The following is a 19,575-nucleotide window of genomic DNA, read 5'->3' on the forward strand; positions in this document are numbered from 1 at the left end:
CATGTCACATGTTAGTCGTGGGCGGTGTTCAGCCAATCACATCTCTCACCTCCAGAAATGGATGTGTCGCCTTAGCTGTGACTACGGTGCCAAAGCATCAAATTAGCCAGGCGTCAGGGTTGGAGAGGGATCACTTCAACGGCCTCACCTGTCTACATACAGTGACCTGCAGGTTCGTCTAGGGCGCCCATCAGCCCTGTTCCACAGCCACGCAGTTCAGGGACCGGGTTACCACGAAAAGCCTGGATTTGGTCCACCGCGCCCAGCAAGCATCCCAAACCAAGATAGCAGAGGCTGCTGTCGTCACAGCACACGGCGTAGGCTGTCTCCCCTGAGCGGCCTGCTGTCTGTCCCGACACTTTGGGTGGCACTCATGTGCGTGCACTCGTGACGCTCGGGCACTGAGTGACGAGTGAGTGCCCCACACCAATGCTGGCGTTCTCCTCGTAGGCCGGACCGCTGGGATGTGCATCGGGACTCCAACTGCAACGGCATCTGGGTGAGCAACTGGAGGCGACCTCCACCTGCCTCCCGAACCCCCGCTCCTTCCTTGCGTTCGTCACACCTGAGGAAGAGGATGGGCCAGAGCCAGGCTTTCTGCTGCGTGGAAGAGGGGTGTGGGGCTCCGGTCACACACGAGGGGTCCACACTGTAACGGGAGGTGGGGCTCGCTCATCACAGCCCCTTTAAAAAAATATATAGCCGAAACCGTTTGGCTGGGTGGATGGAGCGTCAGCCTGCGGACTGAAAGGTCCCAGGTTCGATTCCGGTCAAGGGCATGTACCTTGGTTGTGGGCACATCCCCAGTCGGGGGTGTGCAGGAGGCAGCTGATCAATGTTTCTCTCATCGATGTTTCTAACTCTCTGTCCCTCTCCCTTCCTCTCTGTAAAAAAATCAATAAAATATATTCAAAAATACACACACACACACACACACACACACACACACACACACAATATATATATATATATATATATATATATATATATATATATATATATATTATTGATTTCAGAGAGGAAGGGAGAGGGAGAGAGAGATAGAAACATCAATGTTGAGAATCATTGATTGGCTGCCTCCTACACACGCCCTACTGGGGATGGAGCCCACAACCTGGGCATATGCCCTTGACCAGGAATTGAACCGTGACCTCCTGGTTCATAGATCAATACTCAACCACTGAGCCAAGCTGGCCAGTCATCATCGCAGCCCCTATAAGCCTTGCTGAAGGTCACCCACACCTGACCTCTGAGCTCTCCTCTGAGTGTGAAATTCGCTGGAGAGTGGTGTTAGCAAAGCTTTGCCGCAACCCGAACATCGAACATCGCCTTGGGCGAGCGCGGGCCGTCCCCTTGTCAAACAGCCATAGCCTCTGTTTCCTAAGGCTAGTCAGAGGTGGGGCCACCCCACCTGCCAGGTACCTGCCTTGTCACGAGGAGGAGGAGACATCCCCCCTAGATCTTAAGGTGTCAAGACCCCCAAGGCCGCTCTTGTTCTGATAAACCCAAGCTACGTTGTCAAGTTGGGGGACAGAGGGGTGATCAGTGTGTGAGACCGTCCTTGTTCCATGGCCCCGTCCCTGCCTCTGGGGTTTGCCACCCGTGAGGAAGGCCAGTAAGACACTGTGCTCTGCCCTGTCCTGGTCGCTGGTGGAGCCGTGGTTCTCCCTCGGAGGGACACCCCGCACTCCAGCGCCCTGCCGGCAGCCTCTGGGACAAGGTAGTCCAGCGTCTGGACCTCTCCTCACCCTCCCCCGCCCAGTTCCTTAAAGCCCAGCTCCCTCACATGGAACATGGCTATGTCTGACTAAGGACTCAAGAGACTTAAAAGGTTTTATCTACTGATTTGCCTTTTCAACTATTTTTTTAATTTAAATTCTTTATTGTCTTTTCTACTTTTAAAGCCATTTGGGGAGGATTTGGTGTCTGTGTCTCATAATTTCAAAGACAAACTGCTAATCTTGTCGTTTCTTGTTTAAAGGGTGTTGATCCAAAAGACGGAATCCCCTATGAGAAGAAGTTCTGTGAAGGTATGAATGTAAAAGTCTGTTTGTTTATCCCAACAGAATGCTCTTTTTCCCGTCTGAGGCCAATTCAAGGGATCAGACCACCCAAGTGAGGAAGTGCCTGACGGCAGGATTTACACTTGACCGGTTGACATTTATTTTCATGACGAATCCAAAGGGGATATGAAAAGGATTCTAGTAAAAGGAGGCAGAATCTAGAGAAAGCAAAACTGAATTTGTGTAATCCACTCCTTTCCCTGAGGATTGGGAACCGGAATGATCATGTTAGAACAAGCACCAGCGTAGAAAACAGGGTAACTGAACCCAGCACTTCCCCAGGTAAGAAAATCAGTGCAGGCGACCCCTTTTCATCCTCTCCGTGTCCTCCTCAAAACACAAGCTCAGGTACCTGGGCTTGTACTGACAGAGTCCCTGCCAACCCGGTGAAGACTCACACCTGATGCCTCAGGGAACCCTCCAGCCTGCAGCCATTGGAGTTCCCCGAAGTAGCTGAGCTTTGTATTCTAAATCCTAAGTGCCTGGGACATCTGGGCTACCAGTGCTGTTAGGAGGAACCTATCACCACCCACAACTTACTGAAAACACTCCCGGTGATGCCCAACGAGACCCTGTGGTAGCATCGCTGTTTTATGTCTAGCCAATGGTTTCCCCCAACATTTAGAAGCATTCTATTCATTCATTCATTCATTCATTCATTCATTCAACAGATATTTCCTGAATGTCTATTCTTTTAAGTACCAAGAGCTATATTTGGCTCTGAGTTTTCATGGGCAGACATAATCCAGTCCTTGCTCTCAGTCAGCGTAAATATAATTAATTATAGTTCTGTTCTCAGAGGGGCAGGAAGCGGGCAGAACAGGCAAAGACCCGATGCCTAGTTACACAGTTTAAAAATGCTTGTGGGGTGAATAAAAGAATGAATGAAGAAATACACGAATGAATGAATAAATAGACTCAGATCTATGTGAGATCCTGGCATCGGGCTTTAGGGTCACTGTGGGAAGCCTCTTGAATTCCCCAGGTCCCAACCCCTCCCAGGTGTCCTGGGCCTTCCCCGTCACCATTTGTGTGGCCAAGTACTAGCTGCCGGGGGCCCAAGACAGGAAGGCACTGGAGTGAGGCTGATTTGGGGGGTGAGGGTGGAAGTGGGGGAAGGAGGCTCTCCTCTCTGACTCTGGGAGGCATCAATTCCTTCTCCCAGGATCTGAAGGGGTTTGGAAGTGTCCGTGCATCGCCCACGGGGGGATGATTTGTGTAGATGGGCCCAGGATACGATTCAGTGGTTCTTTACCTCCACACACTTGGGCTGCCCAGAGACCTTCGTGTGGCTATCGCTCCATCAATCCGCCAGGATCGCCCGTCCCGTGCTTTTGCGTATATAGATTAAGAGCTTTCAGGGCCCATCACATCTTCGATAAATCAAAGTTGCTCCATGAGATCAGTAACTCTTAAAGTGAATTATATCAGAAATCGGTGCGTTTTCCACAAAGCAATTTCCAGAACCAAAATTGAGGGCATATTGCTGAGTCCAGATAAAGTTGTGATCCATTTATTCACCCGTCCTCCACTCAGGATGTCTCCCGGCAGTTTGTTTCCTGCTGAGCTGGGAAGCATACCTTCCTCCTTCCTCCGTACCGCTGAGCTCATGGGTTCGATGGCCTGGAAACCTCCTTGAGCTCCTAACGGCTCTGTCCCTCTCCCTGCAACTCACAAAAAGCGGCCCTGCATCACTGCTACGGTGCCCTGTGCGTGGGATACACGCCAGGGCATCTGATGCCCTGACGACGCGGTCTGGAGGCTTGAAACCACGAGAGCATAAATAACACAAATAAATTGTGCCGCCTAGGGTCAGAGCCCAGGGGAATCGTTCTGCTGGGAGACTCGGCCGGGGCTCATTTCCACATCCCTCCGGAATGGATCACGGCTTCGCAGATGTCCTTGGTAAGGAATGTTGGCAGCAATGCCCCGGCTGTGCTGGCCTTGTGTCTGTTTCCCCCGCTCTCTCTAAATGTGATGCCAACTCCAAACAGGTGCACATTTTCCAGCTCAGCAAAATCTGCCATAAAAGGCGCCCCCGCTCCAGTTCAGTTCATTTCCAGCGATGCGAGCAGCGATGTGAGGGCGCTGTCACAACAGACTCAAAACAAGAGCCAGCACGTCTGGTTGGAACACCAATTAAAATGACAGTGTAGCATCACTTGTGGTATCACTTATCATCTATCAAGTAGACAAAGGTTAAGTGATGAAGGCCCAGTATTAGCAAGATTATGGTACAATGGGCGTGTTGGAACTTCTCTGTAAGGCAAGCATGTCAAACTCACAGCCTGCGGGCCGCATGCCTCGTTTATTTGACCCGTGTTAGCCTTTGGGTTTGAAACGCTTGCTGTAAGGCAATTGGACAATATGTACAAAGTGGCAGTAAAATGTTTGTGGGTTTAACCAGTAATTCCACATCTGGAAATTTACCTTGAAAACTGACTAGTCACTTGTTCAAGAATCTATGTCCATGAATATTCATAAAAGAGATACTTATAATAGCAAAAATGAGAAAAGAAATTAAAAACAGGTGATTAGATGCCCTGGCCAATTTGTCTCAATAGTTAGAGCATTAGCCAGTGGATGGAAGGGTCATGGGTTCGATTCCTGGTCAAGGGCATGTACTTCACTTGCAGATTCAATCCTCAGTGTTTCTCTCTCTCTCCTCCCTCCCTTTCACTCTCTCTAAAAAAAAAATAATAAAATTAATGGAAAAAATATACTTGGGGGAGGATTAAAAAAATAAAAATAGGGGATTGGATATGTAAAATTATATTTCATCCATAAAATGAAATATGCAATCATTAGTACCACTGCTATGGACACATTTATTGGCAAGAAACTGTGTTTATGATCATTTGTTAGGGGCAAAAGCATGTTACAAAGTGGTATATATGATCCGGTGTTGTGAATATATAATACTGGAGGCCCAGTGCACGAAAATTCATGCACTGGAGAGGGGGGTCCCTCAGCCTGGCCTGCCCCCTCTCACAGTCCTGGAGCCCTCAGGGGTGGGAGGCGACCTGGCGATCAGGAGAAGGCAATGCCCCCATCACAACTCTGCTGCTGCCACTGCCGGCAGTGCAAGCCTCAGCCAGCCCTGGTTACCTGCGCCTCGGGCGGCCCTTGGCAGCTGGGCAGCCACCATCCAAGGCTTGCCTGTGCCTCAGGTTGGCCCTGGGCGGCTGGGGGGCTGAGGGCTGGTCTGGTCACACCATGCACCTGCCGCCTCCCCGGCTGCGCTGAAAGGACTGGAGACTCTGGTGGGACTGAGGGGACTGGCCGCCACCATCTTGTGGCTATGGGTGCCGCCATCTTTGTGATGATGTGACAGTCAATTTGCATATTCCCTCTTTATTAGATAGGCTGTGTGTGTATGTGTGAAGAAAAGCATTGGAAGGCTGTGGATCAGTGGGTAACCCTGGTACCTTTGAATGGGAGAATTCTGGTAAACTTTTCTTCTACTTTGTTTTCAAGGAACTTACTAGTATATCATATATATGCTAAATATTATAATACAATGCCCCGGCCAGCGGGGTCTTCTAACGGGGGTACCGAGGCGGCGCACCTAAGAGAATGAGAGACAGACAAGTGACGCAAAGAATGGAGGCAAGACAAAAGGGTTTCTGATCAAGCCTCGAAATTTTATTCTTACAGTGTTCCTTATATGTGGTTTCTAGAAGGGGAGATGCCTAGGAGGGGTGGGGGCTGAACGGGTCATGTGGACTTAGATAATCGGCTAAAGTCGTAAAGGGTGCTGACTATAGATAAAGGGTGTGGCGGTTGAAGGGCGGCTACAGAAGGAATGCTTTGTCCTCAGGCAAGAGGAAGTGGGCCTAGTTTCCGTGAGTTTCTGTTTCAGTAACTTACTGAAGTAAGGTCAGAGTTAATCCTTTGACCAACTCTTGGCTCCTGACAATACAAGATAGGTGGTTACTTTGTTTTGTTTTCAGCAAACAGCTAAGGAAACCTGCTAAAGGAAACCCAGGCACTGCTTTATGGAATCTCGGTAGAAGCTCTGTCATGTAGATGTTATCACAGCACAGCCTGGCTTTATGGTCACCCAGGGGACAGGTGGCAGAATTATTTCCTGTCAGTGTCACCTTAAACAAGCCACCTAACCAGAAACGCTGGAAATGAGGATAGGAACAATCTCAAGCAAGGCCGTTTGCTTCAGTGAGCTAATGGCTGTGAAAATGCTGCAGAGCCATGGCTTGGATTCAAACCAGACACAAGTAAATTCACACACAGCTCACGCAGGGCCATCAACCCATCAGCCAAAGCAAGTCCCAGGGCCATGGCCCTGACCCACGGGGAAGGAAGTCTGTCTGCCCCAAGTGAGAGAAGGGAGAGAACGCCTATTTGCTGCATTGCTTTTATCTCCTTGTAAATGTTAAATGTTCAATAGAGAAAAATAAGCAAATGCAGAAATTATTAACAAATCGTTAAAACTCCACTTAATACTACCACCCAGAGAGAATCGTTTTAACATTTTGGGGTGTAAGATTGTTTTTGAAATATTCTTTTAATATTTTTCTTAGAAAAAACTGAATACATAAAGTCAACATTAGAACATATTTTGAGAAGTAAAAAAAAAAAAAAAAAATTCCCCGATCCTCTCAAAATTTTCTCAGTATTTTTCCATTCTTTCCTAGCATTCCACCTCCATCGTGAGTCCACGAGGCAGTCACATGAATAGCAAGTATGCAACTGGTGATCCTCCCTTTTTTACAATTAGAACTAATCATAATCATTTTCCACATTGTTTAGTCTTTGTCTTTAATAGATTTTACTGATTTCAGAGAGGGGAGAGGAAGAAAGAGATAGAAAGATCAATGATGAGAATCATTGATCAGCTGCCTCCTACATGCCCCCTACCGGGAACCGAGCCCTTACCTGAAATCGAACCATGACCTCCTGGTTCATGGGTCGATGCCCAACCACTGAGCCATGCCGACTGGGCACAACTTCGTCTTTAGACTATTATCTTCTTCCCTGTTTCATGGAATCTGCTTCAGTGTACAAGCCATAAACTACTAAACCATTCCCCCAAGACTAAATATGAAGCTGACTTATGGCTTCTTTATTTTTGCTACTATGGATTATGCTCCCTTTTTTTAAAAGCTTCCAATTTTTTAAAATGTGTTACCTGTGGAACCTCTTCATCTGCACAGGGAGTCAGCCTAGGTAGGGGGCCATGCCTCGCAGGCAGCCATGAGGTACGTTGAGCTCAGAACATACCTCATGTTTTGGTTGTTTGCCTTTAAAGCTTGGCGCAACTGCACCTCAGGCTGGCCCTGGGGCCTACTGTGCACCGAGGCCTACTGTGCGCCGAGCCCTGGGACAGGGGCTAAGGACACAGTGGAGACAGAGCGGGAAGAACCAGTCCTCAGAGAGCCTCAGGCGTGTGGGACACACAAAGAACAAATAGGCCCCTCCTTCGTGAGACCACGCGACACGCGCTCGCCTCTGTCTCCCGGGAAAGCAGAAGACACCCCTGCCAACGCATCACCCATCCCAACTGCACCCCCGCAAAGAAGCCACAGCCGGGATCTTCCCTAGAGCAGCCCTTCTCTCCGGCTCATGCCATCCATCGGTTAAGCAGTGTGGCGCCCGGGAGGCCTGTTTACCGCTAATTAGATTAGGAGTGAGCTCATTTGGAAAGATATTTGTAGTTCAATAAAGAGAGTGTGAAGAATCGCCCTGGTGGCTCCACAGAAGCAGGGCCCTGAGCCTGGCCCAGCTGGGGGCCTGGGTGATCTGTCCTCCCCTTAAACAGCCTTCCTTCCCTCCCAGATGCCCCCAGGAGTCAGGTGCGCAATGAGCTTCCTTGTCCCACCAAAGACCTCGCTTTGAAAGACTTCAAAGGAGCACAAGGAACAAATCTGAAAACACTTGCACGCTGTCTTCCTTTTTTCCTTCCACTGGAAAAGCAATCCCTGCTGGAGTTGTTTTGTTGCAAAAGAAAGGAAGGTGGGGAGATCACCAAGGCCCGCAATAGCTGCCACCCTCCTGCCTCGACCCCATCTGCTCCAAGATCATCTCCAGAATATAAAATCACCGCCCTGTGGGGGCGGGTGAGCGGAGTGGGGGGCGACTCTGAAACACAATTTCCCGAACGTTCCTCTCGCCAGCGGAGACTGATGCCTGCGCTTTATAGGATCCTCCACGACCCTGGCAGGCTGCTGTCTGCAGGGGAAGCGGGCACGGATTGAGTTTCGTGCTGCGTCAAGGGCGAAAGGAACCTCTAATCCGGCTGCAGGAAATGCATATTCACCGAGAGCCCGGCGCCCCCGGCGACTGCTTCTGACTGCCCCCTCCCCGCACTGTGACTGCCCCCGTGAGCGTCACGCTTCCATTCGGCAGGAATTGCTGCCTGATTTCCACGGAGCATATAAAACATGCAAATGCTGCCTCCCCTCGCTTCATGTCGACTCCAGAGGTACTTAAGAGGTAGAGTGCTTTCTTTGATCGTTATGTTTTTTAAGACGAGGAAAAGCTGTTGGTTAGTGCCAGTGGGCACAACGCCACTTCCCGCTCCTCGAACACCCCGGGGGCTGGCCGGTGACAGAGGCTCAGTGGGAGGAAGAGAGGCCTCAGTCCGAGAAGGAGAGTGTGTTCGCCTGGCTGGGCCCTTTCCCCAGCAGCGGTCGGGCCACAGGAGGCGGGATGCTCCTCTGTCCCGGCCCCTGCTCAGGAGCAGAAGCCAGACGTGCCGTCTGCCGCCTTGGGCCCTGATCAGTTCAAGGCCCTGCTGTTCCTGCCCAGCGTGAGCATCTGGGCCTCCCACCCGCCAGCAACGTGGGATGCTCTTGCAGGCTCATCCTGCCTAAACATCCCTGCTCTCAGCTCTCACCGCCACACGCGAGAATGAAAAAGACAGACCCTCGGTGTTAGGAGAGACGGCAAGAGGAAAGTACTTTGAGCTCCATGCTTCTGAGAGGCATTTATAAGCGCTCAGCCCCCACGCCTGCTCTCCAGCACATTAGCTGGCAGTGCCCACACCCGGAGGCAGCGTGAGTCACCAAACACCTGCGACCGCTGAGATGGGACCGAGGTCTCCTGCCCCTGATTAATGAGATCTGCCGCTGGGCGTCCCTCTCCCTCCAGCTCCTCCGCCATGAAATGGGCCTCGTAGAACGAACTGATCGCAGGAGAAACACTTAGAATCTCAACCCCCCTGGGATGTGGAAAGGGGGACTTTTGACACTTGAAAATAATTTGGGATGGCCGGGATATCAATTGCTACACGCCATTCAGTCATTGGTTCATTCAACTGTCCACTTCCCTCCAGGCCACTTCCTGGAGGGATGAAAGGGACCGAGAACACCCATCTCAGCCCTTGCCGAGCGCTTAGGGGTCAGGACTGGCTTCTGCACGATTTCCTCCTCGAGGCGATGGCTGCGAGATTGGTCAGATGGGTGAGCTAAGCCCTAATTCCTAGAGGAAAATCAAGGGAGCGTTATGAAACACACACGGTCCAAAGAGCTCAGAGGCAGGAATTTAGAACAGCGTCGCCCGGCCAAGGATTGAAAGCCTGACTGATACACAGCCCGAAGGAGAGAAGACTGGGGAGGAGCGAAGAGGTCGTGGTCCCACGTCGGTAACATTTGAGAGCCGGCAGGAAGGCTGCGTGGGTCAGTCCTTAGAAGACCCGTTATGAAGCAAGCAGGGTATAGGCTCAGCTGCTGTAACAAAGAATCCCCCAAACTCGATGACTCATGATGGAAGTGTGGTTTTCTCTCATAATTATCCAGAGGCAGGCAGGCAGGCCTGGCCAGACCAGCAGACATCCTCCACATGCAGCTTGCCCCTGGGTCCAAGGTGGCTGCTCCCGCTCTTACCGCCTCCCATCTGTAGGGAAGAAAAAGGAAGAACTTGACACAGAGGTGGCGCACGTCACTCGTACACCCCCCATCCTTCAGAACCTAGTCACTGGGCCACCCCACGCTGCAGCAGAGCTGCCATGAGCACGCCCTGGCTGGACAGCCATGTGCCCAACTAACAGTGTGGCAGCTCCAGTATTAGAAACAGAGGAAAGAGAGAAGGTGGACAACTGGGGCTCCAGATGTGAAAAGCAGTCTCTAACCTCAAGGAGCTTCAAGTCTAGTTGGAAAGAGACACAGAAACTCATAATCATAACACTGAGCAAATATGTGCTTAGCAAAGGCCAGGCATTGTACTTAGTATTCTCTCATTTAATACTAAATGACCCTGTTGTATTTCATAGATAAAGAAATGGAGACTGCCCTAGCTGGTTTGGCTCAGTCGATAGAGTTTTGGCCTGCGGACTGAAAGTTCCCAGGTTCGATTCCAGTCAAGGGCACATGCCCAGGTTAAGGGCTCCATCCCCAGTGTGGGGGCCTGCAGGAGGCAGCCAATCAATGATTCTCTCATCATTGATGTTTCTATCTCTCTCTCTTCCTCTCCTTTCCTCTCTGAAATCAATAAAAAATATATTTTTTTAAAAAAGAGAGAGAAATGGAGACTTAGCCTTGGTGGTGTTTCTCAGTGGTTAGAGCATCAGCCTGTGTACTGAAGGGTCACGGGTTTGATTCCCTGTCAAGGGCATGTACCTGGGTTGTGGGTTCACTCCCCACTTCCTGTTGGGGCAGGTGCAAAAGGCAACCAGTCAATGTGTCTCTCTCACATCAATGTTTCTCTCTCTCTCCCCCTCCCTCCCTCCCACTCTGAAAAGCAATGGAAAAAATATCCTCTGGTGAGGATTTTAAAAAATGTAAAAGAAAAAAAATGGAGACTTTGAGAGCTTAGCTAATTAACCCAAGATAATGCAGTTTAACAGGGAGCTCAGCTAGAAACAGTCTGGCAGACCCTGGAGCAAAGGTCAGCACACAATGGCCCTCAGGCCAAATGTGGCCCTCCGCCTGATTCTGTAGATAAAGTTTTATTGGCATGCAGCAAGCTCACTTATTTACATATTGTCTGTGACTGTTTTCACACGACAGCGGCAGAGCTGAATAGTCACAACAGCGAGGAGACAGGGACTCTGGCCAGAGGCTGCGCCAGGGCCATCATGCGCCAGTCAGAGGAACGGAAGCAGCCAGGTTCTGTGACAGCTTCTTGGGATGAGATGAAAGAGGGGGGAGAGAGGAAATTAGATCATTTCATACGAGCGAGGAACTGGGGGAGGGGAGTGAGAGCCCAGTCAGGCCTGGTCATTGGGTGCCCTCCTCACGCCGTCCCATGTCCTTACCTCTGGGGCTTGACTGTGGACTTTGGGCTTCTGCCAGAGCCAAATTCCAGACATCACCTCTCAGAAAATGGAAAACTACCCTCACCCCAGAAAAATGACAGCCTGATTGACACTTTAGACATGACCCCACTTTACAAAACCAAACGAGGGTGTGAGTCGCCCTTTCTGAGAGGCACCCTGTTGGCCTGGTTGTGGAAGGATTCGTTTCCCAGGCCCCGGGGAAGAATTGGCGTGTGATGTTCTCTGTAAGAGCAGGACATTTTAAACCCCTGTTTTCCTCACGATTATGAATTTTGCTGCAGTTCTCCAGTCACTCTGCAAGTGATGATGGAAGGAATTGAATTCGGTCAAGTCCAACTGCGCGATGCGTTTTCATTTGCTGGGGGGACAGTTAGATAGACGCAGCCTTCAGTTCACTGAATCAACAAATCACGGGGTTAGCGCGGAAATCATAAATAATAGAAAAGGGGAAGGAAGAGGCTAAGAGGAGCCAGCAAGGTAACAAAATAATAAAAAGAGCTATTTTCAGGCAAAATGATGAAAGATTATCGCCTGCCATTCTGTCTTCTACATGTTTACAGGTCCTATTTTGCTAGAATTTTTTATTTGACTATTTCTTCACTGCCTCATAAGTTTTTGAACTGGCGTAGGGTCAAAGATGAAATGCAATACCTTTCCCCTGAGAGTTATTGATTTAGCTCCAGTTGAAGTTTGTGCACTGAATAGGCATCATCCCCAGACTGAGCAGCTATTGTTATTGGTCAGTGTGTATGTCGTGTGTTGTTGTTGTTTTTTTAATTTAAATTATTTATCGTTTAAAATATTACATATGTCTTCTTTTTCCCCCATTGACCTCTCCCCAGCCGCTCCCAGCCCCCAGCACATGCCCTCACCTCCCTACTGTCTGTATCCATTGGTTATGCTTATATGCATGCATACAAGTCCTTTGGTTGATCTCTTACCCTCCCGTGCCTTCCCTCTGAGGTTGGATGGTCTAGTCAATGCTTCTATGACTCTGGCTCTATTTTTGTTCATCAGTTTATCTTGATCATTATATTCCACAAATGAGTGAGATCATGTGATATTTATTTTTCTCCAACTGGCTTATTTTGGTTAGCATAATGCTCTCCAGGTCCATCCATGCTATTGCAAATGGTAACAGTTCCTTCTTTTTTTATAGCAGCATAGTATTCCATTGTGTAGATGTACCACAGTTTTTTAATCCACTCATCTGCTGATGGGCACTTAGGCTGTTTCCAAATCTTAGCTATGGTAAATTGTGCTGCTATGAACATAGGGGTGCATATATCCTTTCTGATTGGTGTTTCTAGTTTCTTGGGATATATTCCTAGAAGTGGGATTACTGGTTCAAATGGGAGTTCCATTTTCAGTTTTTTGAGGAAACTCCATACTGTTCTCCACAGTGGCTGCACCAGTCTGCATTCCCACCAGCAGTGCACGAGGGTTCCTTTTTCTCCACATCCTCGCCAGCACTTGTCGTTTGCTGATTTGTTGATGATAGCCGTTCTGACAGGTGTGAGATGGAACCTCATTGTCGTTTTGATTTGCATCTTTTGGATGATTAGTGACTTTGAGCATGTTTTTCATATGTCTCTTGGCCTTCTGTATGTCCTCTTTCAAAAAGTATCTATATTTGGTCCTTTGCCCATTTTTTGATTGAATTGTTTATCTTCCCTTTGTTAAGTTGTATGAGTTCCCTATAAATTTTGGAGATGAAACCCTTCTCAGAAATAACATTGGCAAATATGTTCTCTCATGCAGTGGGCTCTCTTATTGTTTTGTTGCTAAACTTGGAGTAATTTATTACATAGCTATAGATAACTGGTATACTAGTACTTGGTATTTGGGGTGTTCATTTGGAGGGGGAGATTGTTGGTGTTCCCTATACATAATATTATGAATTTAGCCTTGGGGTTTTGTATCTGGCGTTTCTAATGCTTAAACTCTTTGCCTGGATCCCTCTTACTAACCTTACAGGACTCATATTAGATCATTTATTTTTTTCTCTTTGTTTTTGCTTAATCCCTTCACCTTTTTTTTACCCAGGCCCCAAACACCCTCCCCTCTGACAGCTGTCAGTCTGTTCTCTGTACCAATGAGTCTGTTTCTCTTCTGTTTTTTAGTTTATTTTGTTCATTAGATTCCACACATAAGTGGAATAACATGGTATTTGTCTTTCTCTCCCTGGCTTATTTCACTTAGCATAATAATGATGGTAATGATGGTATTTTTCATATCTTTTTCTATCTGCAGTTGGCTGCAGGTTCCTCCAAGTGACTCTGTACTCTTTGAAAATAATCCATTTAGGTCTAACTCAGTTAAGAGTATTAGAGAAGGGAATACTCTGTGCAAATTGTCCACAGCACTGCTGGGTCTGGAGGGCTCAAAAGTAAACAGCGAAATAAAGGCACCAAAAATATTCCCTGTCATCGGGAAATTGGCAGAACCAGACGAATGTGTGATAGATGCTATTACTCTTTCTCTCACTTAAGATGTCTTTGAGAAACCCAAACATAAGTTGCTTGTTGAAACTAAGGCTTAAAACATTCCCAAATCCAAAGTACTTGTTTTTACCAAATATTCATTAAAAATGAGAACCAGTGGACTTTCTTGGTGCATAAAAATACACACACAGAGTGCTAGTATATAAAAATATTGCACCAAAACAGTATACACATGGCCATTAGGACATGAAAACAATTTTATGTCATTGATAAAATCAGAAGGAATTTTGAAGCAAAATTGACTTCATTTTGACTTAATAATCATCAAGTTTCTGATGCTCTTTTCAGACTTGGAACACTTTTCCTGATAGGTAATAAGTCTCCCCACATATGTACATTTAAGGCACAGTTAAGATGAGTTTCCTGAGAACATACATGCTCAAGAGGCATAAGCGGGAGTTGATGAAGGAGATCTTAATTTGCATACTTCCTGCCTTAAATGCCTGAACGATCTTGGGTATAATGTTGCGTGAATAAGGCGTTTAGTGTTTAATGTGATATGACTTAAACACTCTTTTTGCTAGGGTCTATAAAACCTTCGCTATTAGGGGCTGTTACTTCTCATTTTTATCTACCAAATTCACTGAGGAAGGAACACACATGAAGGCTTCCACTTGTCAGCTCAAATCTTTTCCATTGGCTGGTAACAAAATCCCCTCCTCTTACACCTGGGGCAGTCCACTTGGAAAGGGACACTCGATGATCCATCCTGAACTAGGGCAGGGCTTCTACTTGTCAACTTACCTCTCTCACTGACCTCCCATCCTCCCAGCAGCCCTGTTGAGGTCCATCGGGGAATAATCTAGAGCCATAGGAGATGCTGAACCTGAGACACTGGCAAAGCCACATCTTCCCTGATTTTGCACAGCGAGGAGTATTAAAACCTCGCCGTAACACCTCGCCATGACACCACACGTGAAGCCTAAAATGTTCCACCGGGAAAACACAGATTGGCATGATTTCAAGGTTTGTCAAATAACCAGGAAAAACCTATGCAGCTGACTGACTGGCCTTCCTGGGCTCTGGCTGCGGGATGCAAACCCGCCTTCTTCCCAGCTGTGATTCAGCACCAGGCGCTGTCCACTCGTGCAGAAATCCTGATGGGGAGGATTCCAGGGCTGGTTGGGCATCAAGACAAGCAGCGAGGGAGTCCCGGACTCTCCCAGCTGGGAGAATACTAGGGACATGGACACTCCACTTCCCAAGACAGGTGTCTGACCATTGCCTCACCTGTCCTACTCCTCCCTCAACATCTCCTCTTCCCCACTGTGGACCTGAGAATCGTATCTGAGAAACCCACCCCTGACTGAGAATGGGGCTGGACCCAACTTCTAATGTGTCAGGTCCGAACCATGGAGCTTTACTGCATTTGTAGAGCCAGATATAAAAGTCAGATCCCCTGACTCCTAGAGGAAAATCTTTGCGGGCTCATTCCAGAATTACCACCGCCTCTACCTCCATTGTTATTCCAGGCTCAGAGGGGGTCAGACATGCCTCTGTTTTCCAGCAGAACTCTTGCCCAGCAACTTCCCATGAAAGCCCAGTCCCTACCCACTGTCCCAAACATGGGGTTGTCCCTGTGCACATGACTGAGAAGGAGGTGGGAGAGTGGTGTGGGGCGCATTGCATTGTTCTTTCAACTTTTCACACCTTTTACTTAACACAGCTCGTAAGTTCTGCCCACGTCTCACAAGCCACCTACCTGTTTATTCACTATCTCGGCTTCACACATCTTATGCGTTTCATCCATTCTGTTTGCTTTTCCCAACTCTGTAGCAGAATTGAATATTCTTAGATCCCACAGCAAACACATAAACAGACAAACCTAGGGGGGAACAATAAGATTAAAAAAAACACAGAAAACATTTTATTGTAGTGGCAGGAGAAATGGAAACCAAAACAGAGAGTAGCTGAGTCACAGCATTTGGGGGAATTTTGAGCAGAACGTGGTGGGTGCCTCCTGCTGAAGGGTGAGGATGAGGTGCCAATCCCTGGAATTGCAGTTTTCAGTATGGAAAACCCATGCCCCCTTCAGAGGAACTTATAGAGTCCTTCTTTAATGTTTCTTTAAAATTAAAAATGAAGCTAATATCTCAAAGCCAATCACATCAAAGCAATCGTATCACTGAGTGCAGTTTTTCAAATGGCATATGGCCCAGCCTCCTGCTCACTTCCTCTCCCAGGAGGGCCCTCGTCCCCGGCTCCTACAGAGAATTGGAATCTCAGGCTGTTAGGGAAGGAAAAGCCACACTTCTGTCTCATTAAATATTTGAAAATGTACGTTTTTAAATTTTTATTTTTCAGTTATAGGTGAATATCGGGGGGAAGTCACTTTATAAAATATATGATTAAAATTGTATCTTTATTGTGTTTTTTCCTGATTACAAAGTAGTATATTTATTATAAAAATTCAATGTATATTACTATAAGGAAAGTCCCAAAGGGCACATGGAGGCAATGCCATTAAGATAAACTGTAGCCAGACATTGAGGTTTCCTTTCAGCCAAGGCAAAAATAGGAACACTGGCTTTCAGAGTGTTTATCCAAACTAGGATTCCCAGGTAAAATACAGGAGACCCAGTTCAATTTGAATTTCTGAAGAATAAGTATATTCCAAACACTTCATGGGATATAGTTATACTAAAAATTATTCCCTGTGTACCGGAAATTAAAATTTTTGCATATTCACTTTTAATTGTGCTAAAATACACATAACATCAAACTATTTTTAACAAATTTTAAATATACATTGTATATTTACATTGTCATGGGACCAAACTCTAGAACTCTTTCATCTTACAAAACTAACCCTTTGCTGACAAAACATCAACTCCCATTTCCCCTCTGGCATTCATCTTTCTACTTCCTGTTTCTATGAGTTTGACAACTCTAAAAACCTCACATGAGTGGAATCAGACAGTATCTCTCTTTTTGTGAAACTGGCTTATCTCATTAAGCATAATGTCCTTGAGCTTCGTCCATGTTGCCACATGTGTCAGAACTTCCTTTTTTAAGGCTGAATAGTATTGCATTGTGTGTATACACCACATTGTGTTTCTTGAAACCCAAATTTAACAGGACATTTATGTGCTGCATCTGGCAACCCTGTTCTGAAAACATCAGTCTAGATAAGCTTTCTCTAGAAATTAGAGCAGAGGAGCGTTCATTCCCAAGGACACGTGTTACAGAAACACAAAGGGGACACAGCCGGGAGCATTCTCCTCTCCGAGTTTGCACAAGCCATGGAACTGTGGTCAATGAGGCCTAATTCTGTCAGCACTGTGTCAGGAGTCCTTGAACTCATCGAGCACATTGAGCACACGTGCACCTTGTGGGAAAGGAACCATAATTAGATTCTCAAAGGTGTCAGACACCCCCAAGGAGTGCAGGAGGCACCCTCTTCTTGACTGAGGGCATAGCTTTGAACTCAAGGAGGCATTTTTGCCGGGGGCTTGGGTCTTATTACTTTCCAGGCAATCGATTTCCTGAATGTTTAAACTCAAATACGGAGAAAATCTCGGCAGGTTTAAAAGAGTGGGAAGTTTACCCATCTGCTGAAACATCCCTTTCAAGTGAGGATGAGTCTGTGCTGCCATGCGCTCTGCATCTTTCACAGCCGCTGAAGGGGAGCGAGTTCAGGAGGAATGGGCATCTTTGTGAACGTCCTGATGATGGTTAAAGTTAAGAGGCAAATGCCTTAAGTGCCAAAGTTCCTTAAAGAGAGAGATTACGAGACGGAGTGAGAGACAGAGAGCAATGCCTAGGCAATGAATAACCTTACTCCTTGTAGAAAACAAATGACCATTTTGATGATCACCCCTTCATTTATTTTTTTTAGAAATCCTTCTTCAATTTACCAACAGCACTTACCGATGAGCTTGACTGGCCCCAACTCTCTGGTGCTACTGGATTTCTGAACGCCACTAGCGGGTATGTATGTTTACAAACCTTCAAATGTTTCAGTGTATCTATGTAAAAATAGAGCAGAAGATGGGGCTTTCTTCTAAGATGTGAATTATTAGGAACTAGTAGCCCATTTGCAGGAAGAATCCTGCAAGCGGCCGTTGCGGCCGCCGCACCTGCACCCGCTTGCCACTGCCACCCACCCCGCTCCGCCCCGTTCCGCTCCGCCCTGTTCTGCCCTGCTCTGCCCCGACCAGGCTTTCCCTCTGGCAGCCACCTTGCTTTCTGCTTTTCCTCCCTCTTCCTTATAAGTTGTCTTCAGTCTTCACTCCTCCCTCCTTCATTGTATGCAAATTAATGGCCATCTTTGTTGGGTAATTTGCATACACGCCCTGATTGGCTGGTGGGCGTGGCTTTGGCTGGTGGGCGTGGTTTGGTCGTAGCAAAGGTGCGATCAATTTGCATATTACTGTTTTATTGGGTAGGATAGCTTCTAGAACATGAGTGACACACAACAAACCTGCCCCTGACATAGTCCACCACCCAGTGGGATGTAATGTGAATTCTATTTATCAGTGCCGGCGAGAAGGGAGTATTCCCAGTGAGGGGGCTGTAGAGTTGACCTTTGATGGAGAATATTCAACACATGGCTAAAGTTTTCTGAGTCAAGGGACCAAGAAGTTTACTTGATTATTTACGTGCAGAAATTAATATTCATAAAATTAATACACAGGTCTCAAGGTCCTGGAATCATGCTGGCATCAATGCTCTAGATATGAAGGTAGAGACGATGAGTGGACATTCTGAGTGGCACAGACCACTTTGCTATGTGCGATTAGGTGTTGACTCGGGGCCTGGGAACAGCCATTCATAGCTTATGCACCCCATTTGTATTTAATGGAGGACATTGCATATCGTGAACAATTTATTTGACTATATCTTTACTCACTTATTTTAAAAATAGTTAAGTAATTGCTATCTAATCAGCTGCAGATGGTATAAATGCCTTAAAGTTTAATAAGGCTTGTCCCATCTCTATAGTCAAAACTCATTCAAGTAGGACAGATGAGATAAAAGTATAAGTAACAAAAATACAAGATAAATGTGCCAAAACACAACTCTGCGAATCTTTACATCCTTCGACACATGAACAGAGTCTGTTCTCTTGACTCTCTGGTTTCAGAGAATTCAAAAAGCAATAACCCTTAAAATCATGTGTTTTGCTTTGTTTTCTCCCAATGTCATTCAGAAAGCAACTGAGTTGTTCTAAGACAAAAGAAAAAGAAAAACCCCTATATGAGGTGGTTAGCCTGGGGCAAGAAACCTGACATTAGGAAGGAAATGATGAGAAACCAAAAATATATTTTTAAGATTGAAAACAGTGCTTTGTGTTCAGATCACCTCCAAAAGCAATTAACTCACAGGAAAATCCTATATAAGTTAAAGAAGCCATGGCCCAGAACAGTGGTCGGAAAACTCGTTAGTCAACAGAGTCAAATATCAACAGTACGATTGAAATTTCTTTTGAGAGCCAAATTTTTTAAACTTAAACTATATAGGTTGGTACATTGTTATTAACTTGATTAGGGTACTCCTAAGCTGGCCTTTGCTAAAAACTCAAGGGGCCAAAGAGCCGCATGTGGCTTGAGAGCCACAGTTTGCCCAAGAAGGATAGGAAACAACACCCAAACTTCAGGAAGAGAGGACTTCTCCTTTAAAAGCGATATCTACCATCCCCAGAGTCGATGTGGTGGATTAGGAGGTAAACTGCATTTACAGGTACAGGGGTCCGGTCTGTGTGGCCTTAGGTGGGACATTGAGCATCCATGGGCCTCGTGTACATGATGCAGTTGAGTTGCACCTGGTCTCT

General features: G+C 46.9%; 1 protein-coding gene across 2 annotated transcripts in view; it reads left to right on the forward strand.

Annotated features, from left to right (window-relative positions):
* Nucleotides 1-19,575, forward strand: part of AOAH (acyloxyacyl hydrolase) — a 90,588-nt gene that overhangs the window by 38,508 nt on the left and 32,505 nt on the right. For both annotated transcript variants that reach the window (XM_054726322.1, XM_054726323.1), the window contains exons 9-12: nucleotides 451-499; nucleotides 1,982-2,030; nucleotides 3,874-3,968; nucleotides 17,641-17,732. In XM_054726322.1, the coding sequence (XP_054582297.1) occupies nucleotides 451-499; nucleotides 1,982-2,030; nucleotides 3,874-3,968; nucleotides 17,641-17,732 (285 nt within the window). The remainder of the gene's footprint in view (nucleotides 1-450; nucleotides 500-1,981; nucleotides 2,031-3,873; nucleotides 3,969-17,640; nucleotides 17,733-19,575) is intronic.

Source organism: Eptesicus fuscus, chromosome 14 (assembly GCF_027574615.1).
Source record: "Eptesicus fuscus isolate TK198812 chromosome 14, DD_ASM_mEF_20220401, whole genome shotgun sequence".
NCBI classification, from domain to species: Eukaryota; Metazoa; Chordata; class Mammalia; order Chiroptera; family Vespertilionidae; genus Eptesicus; species Eptesicus fuscus.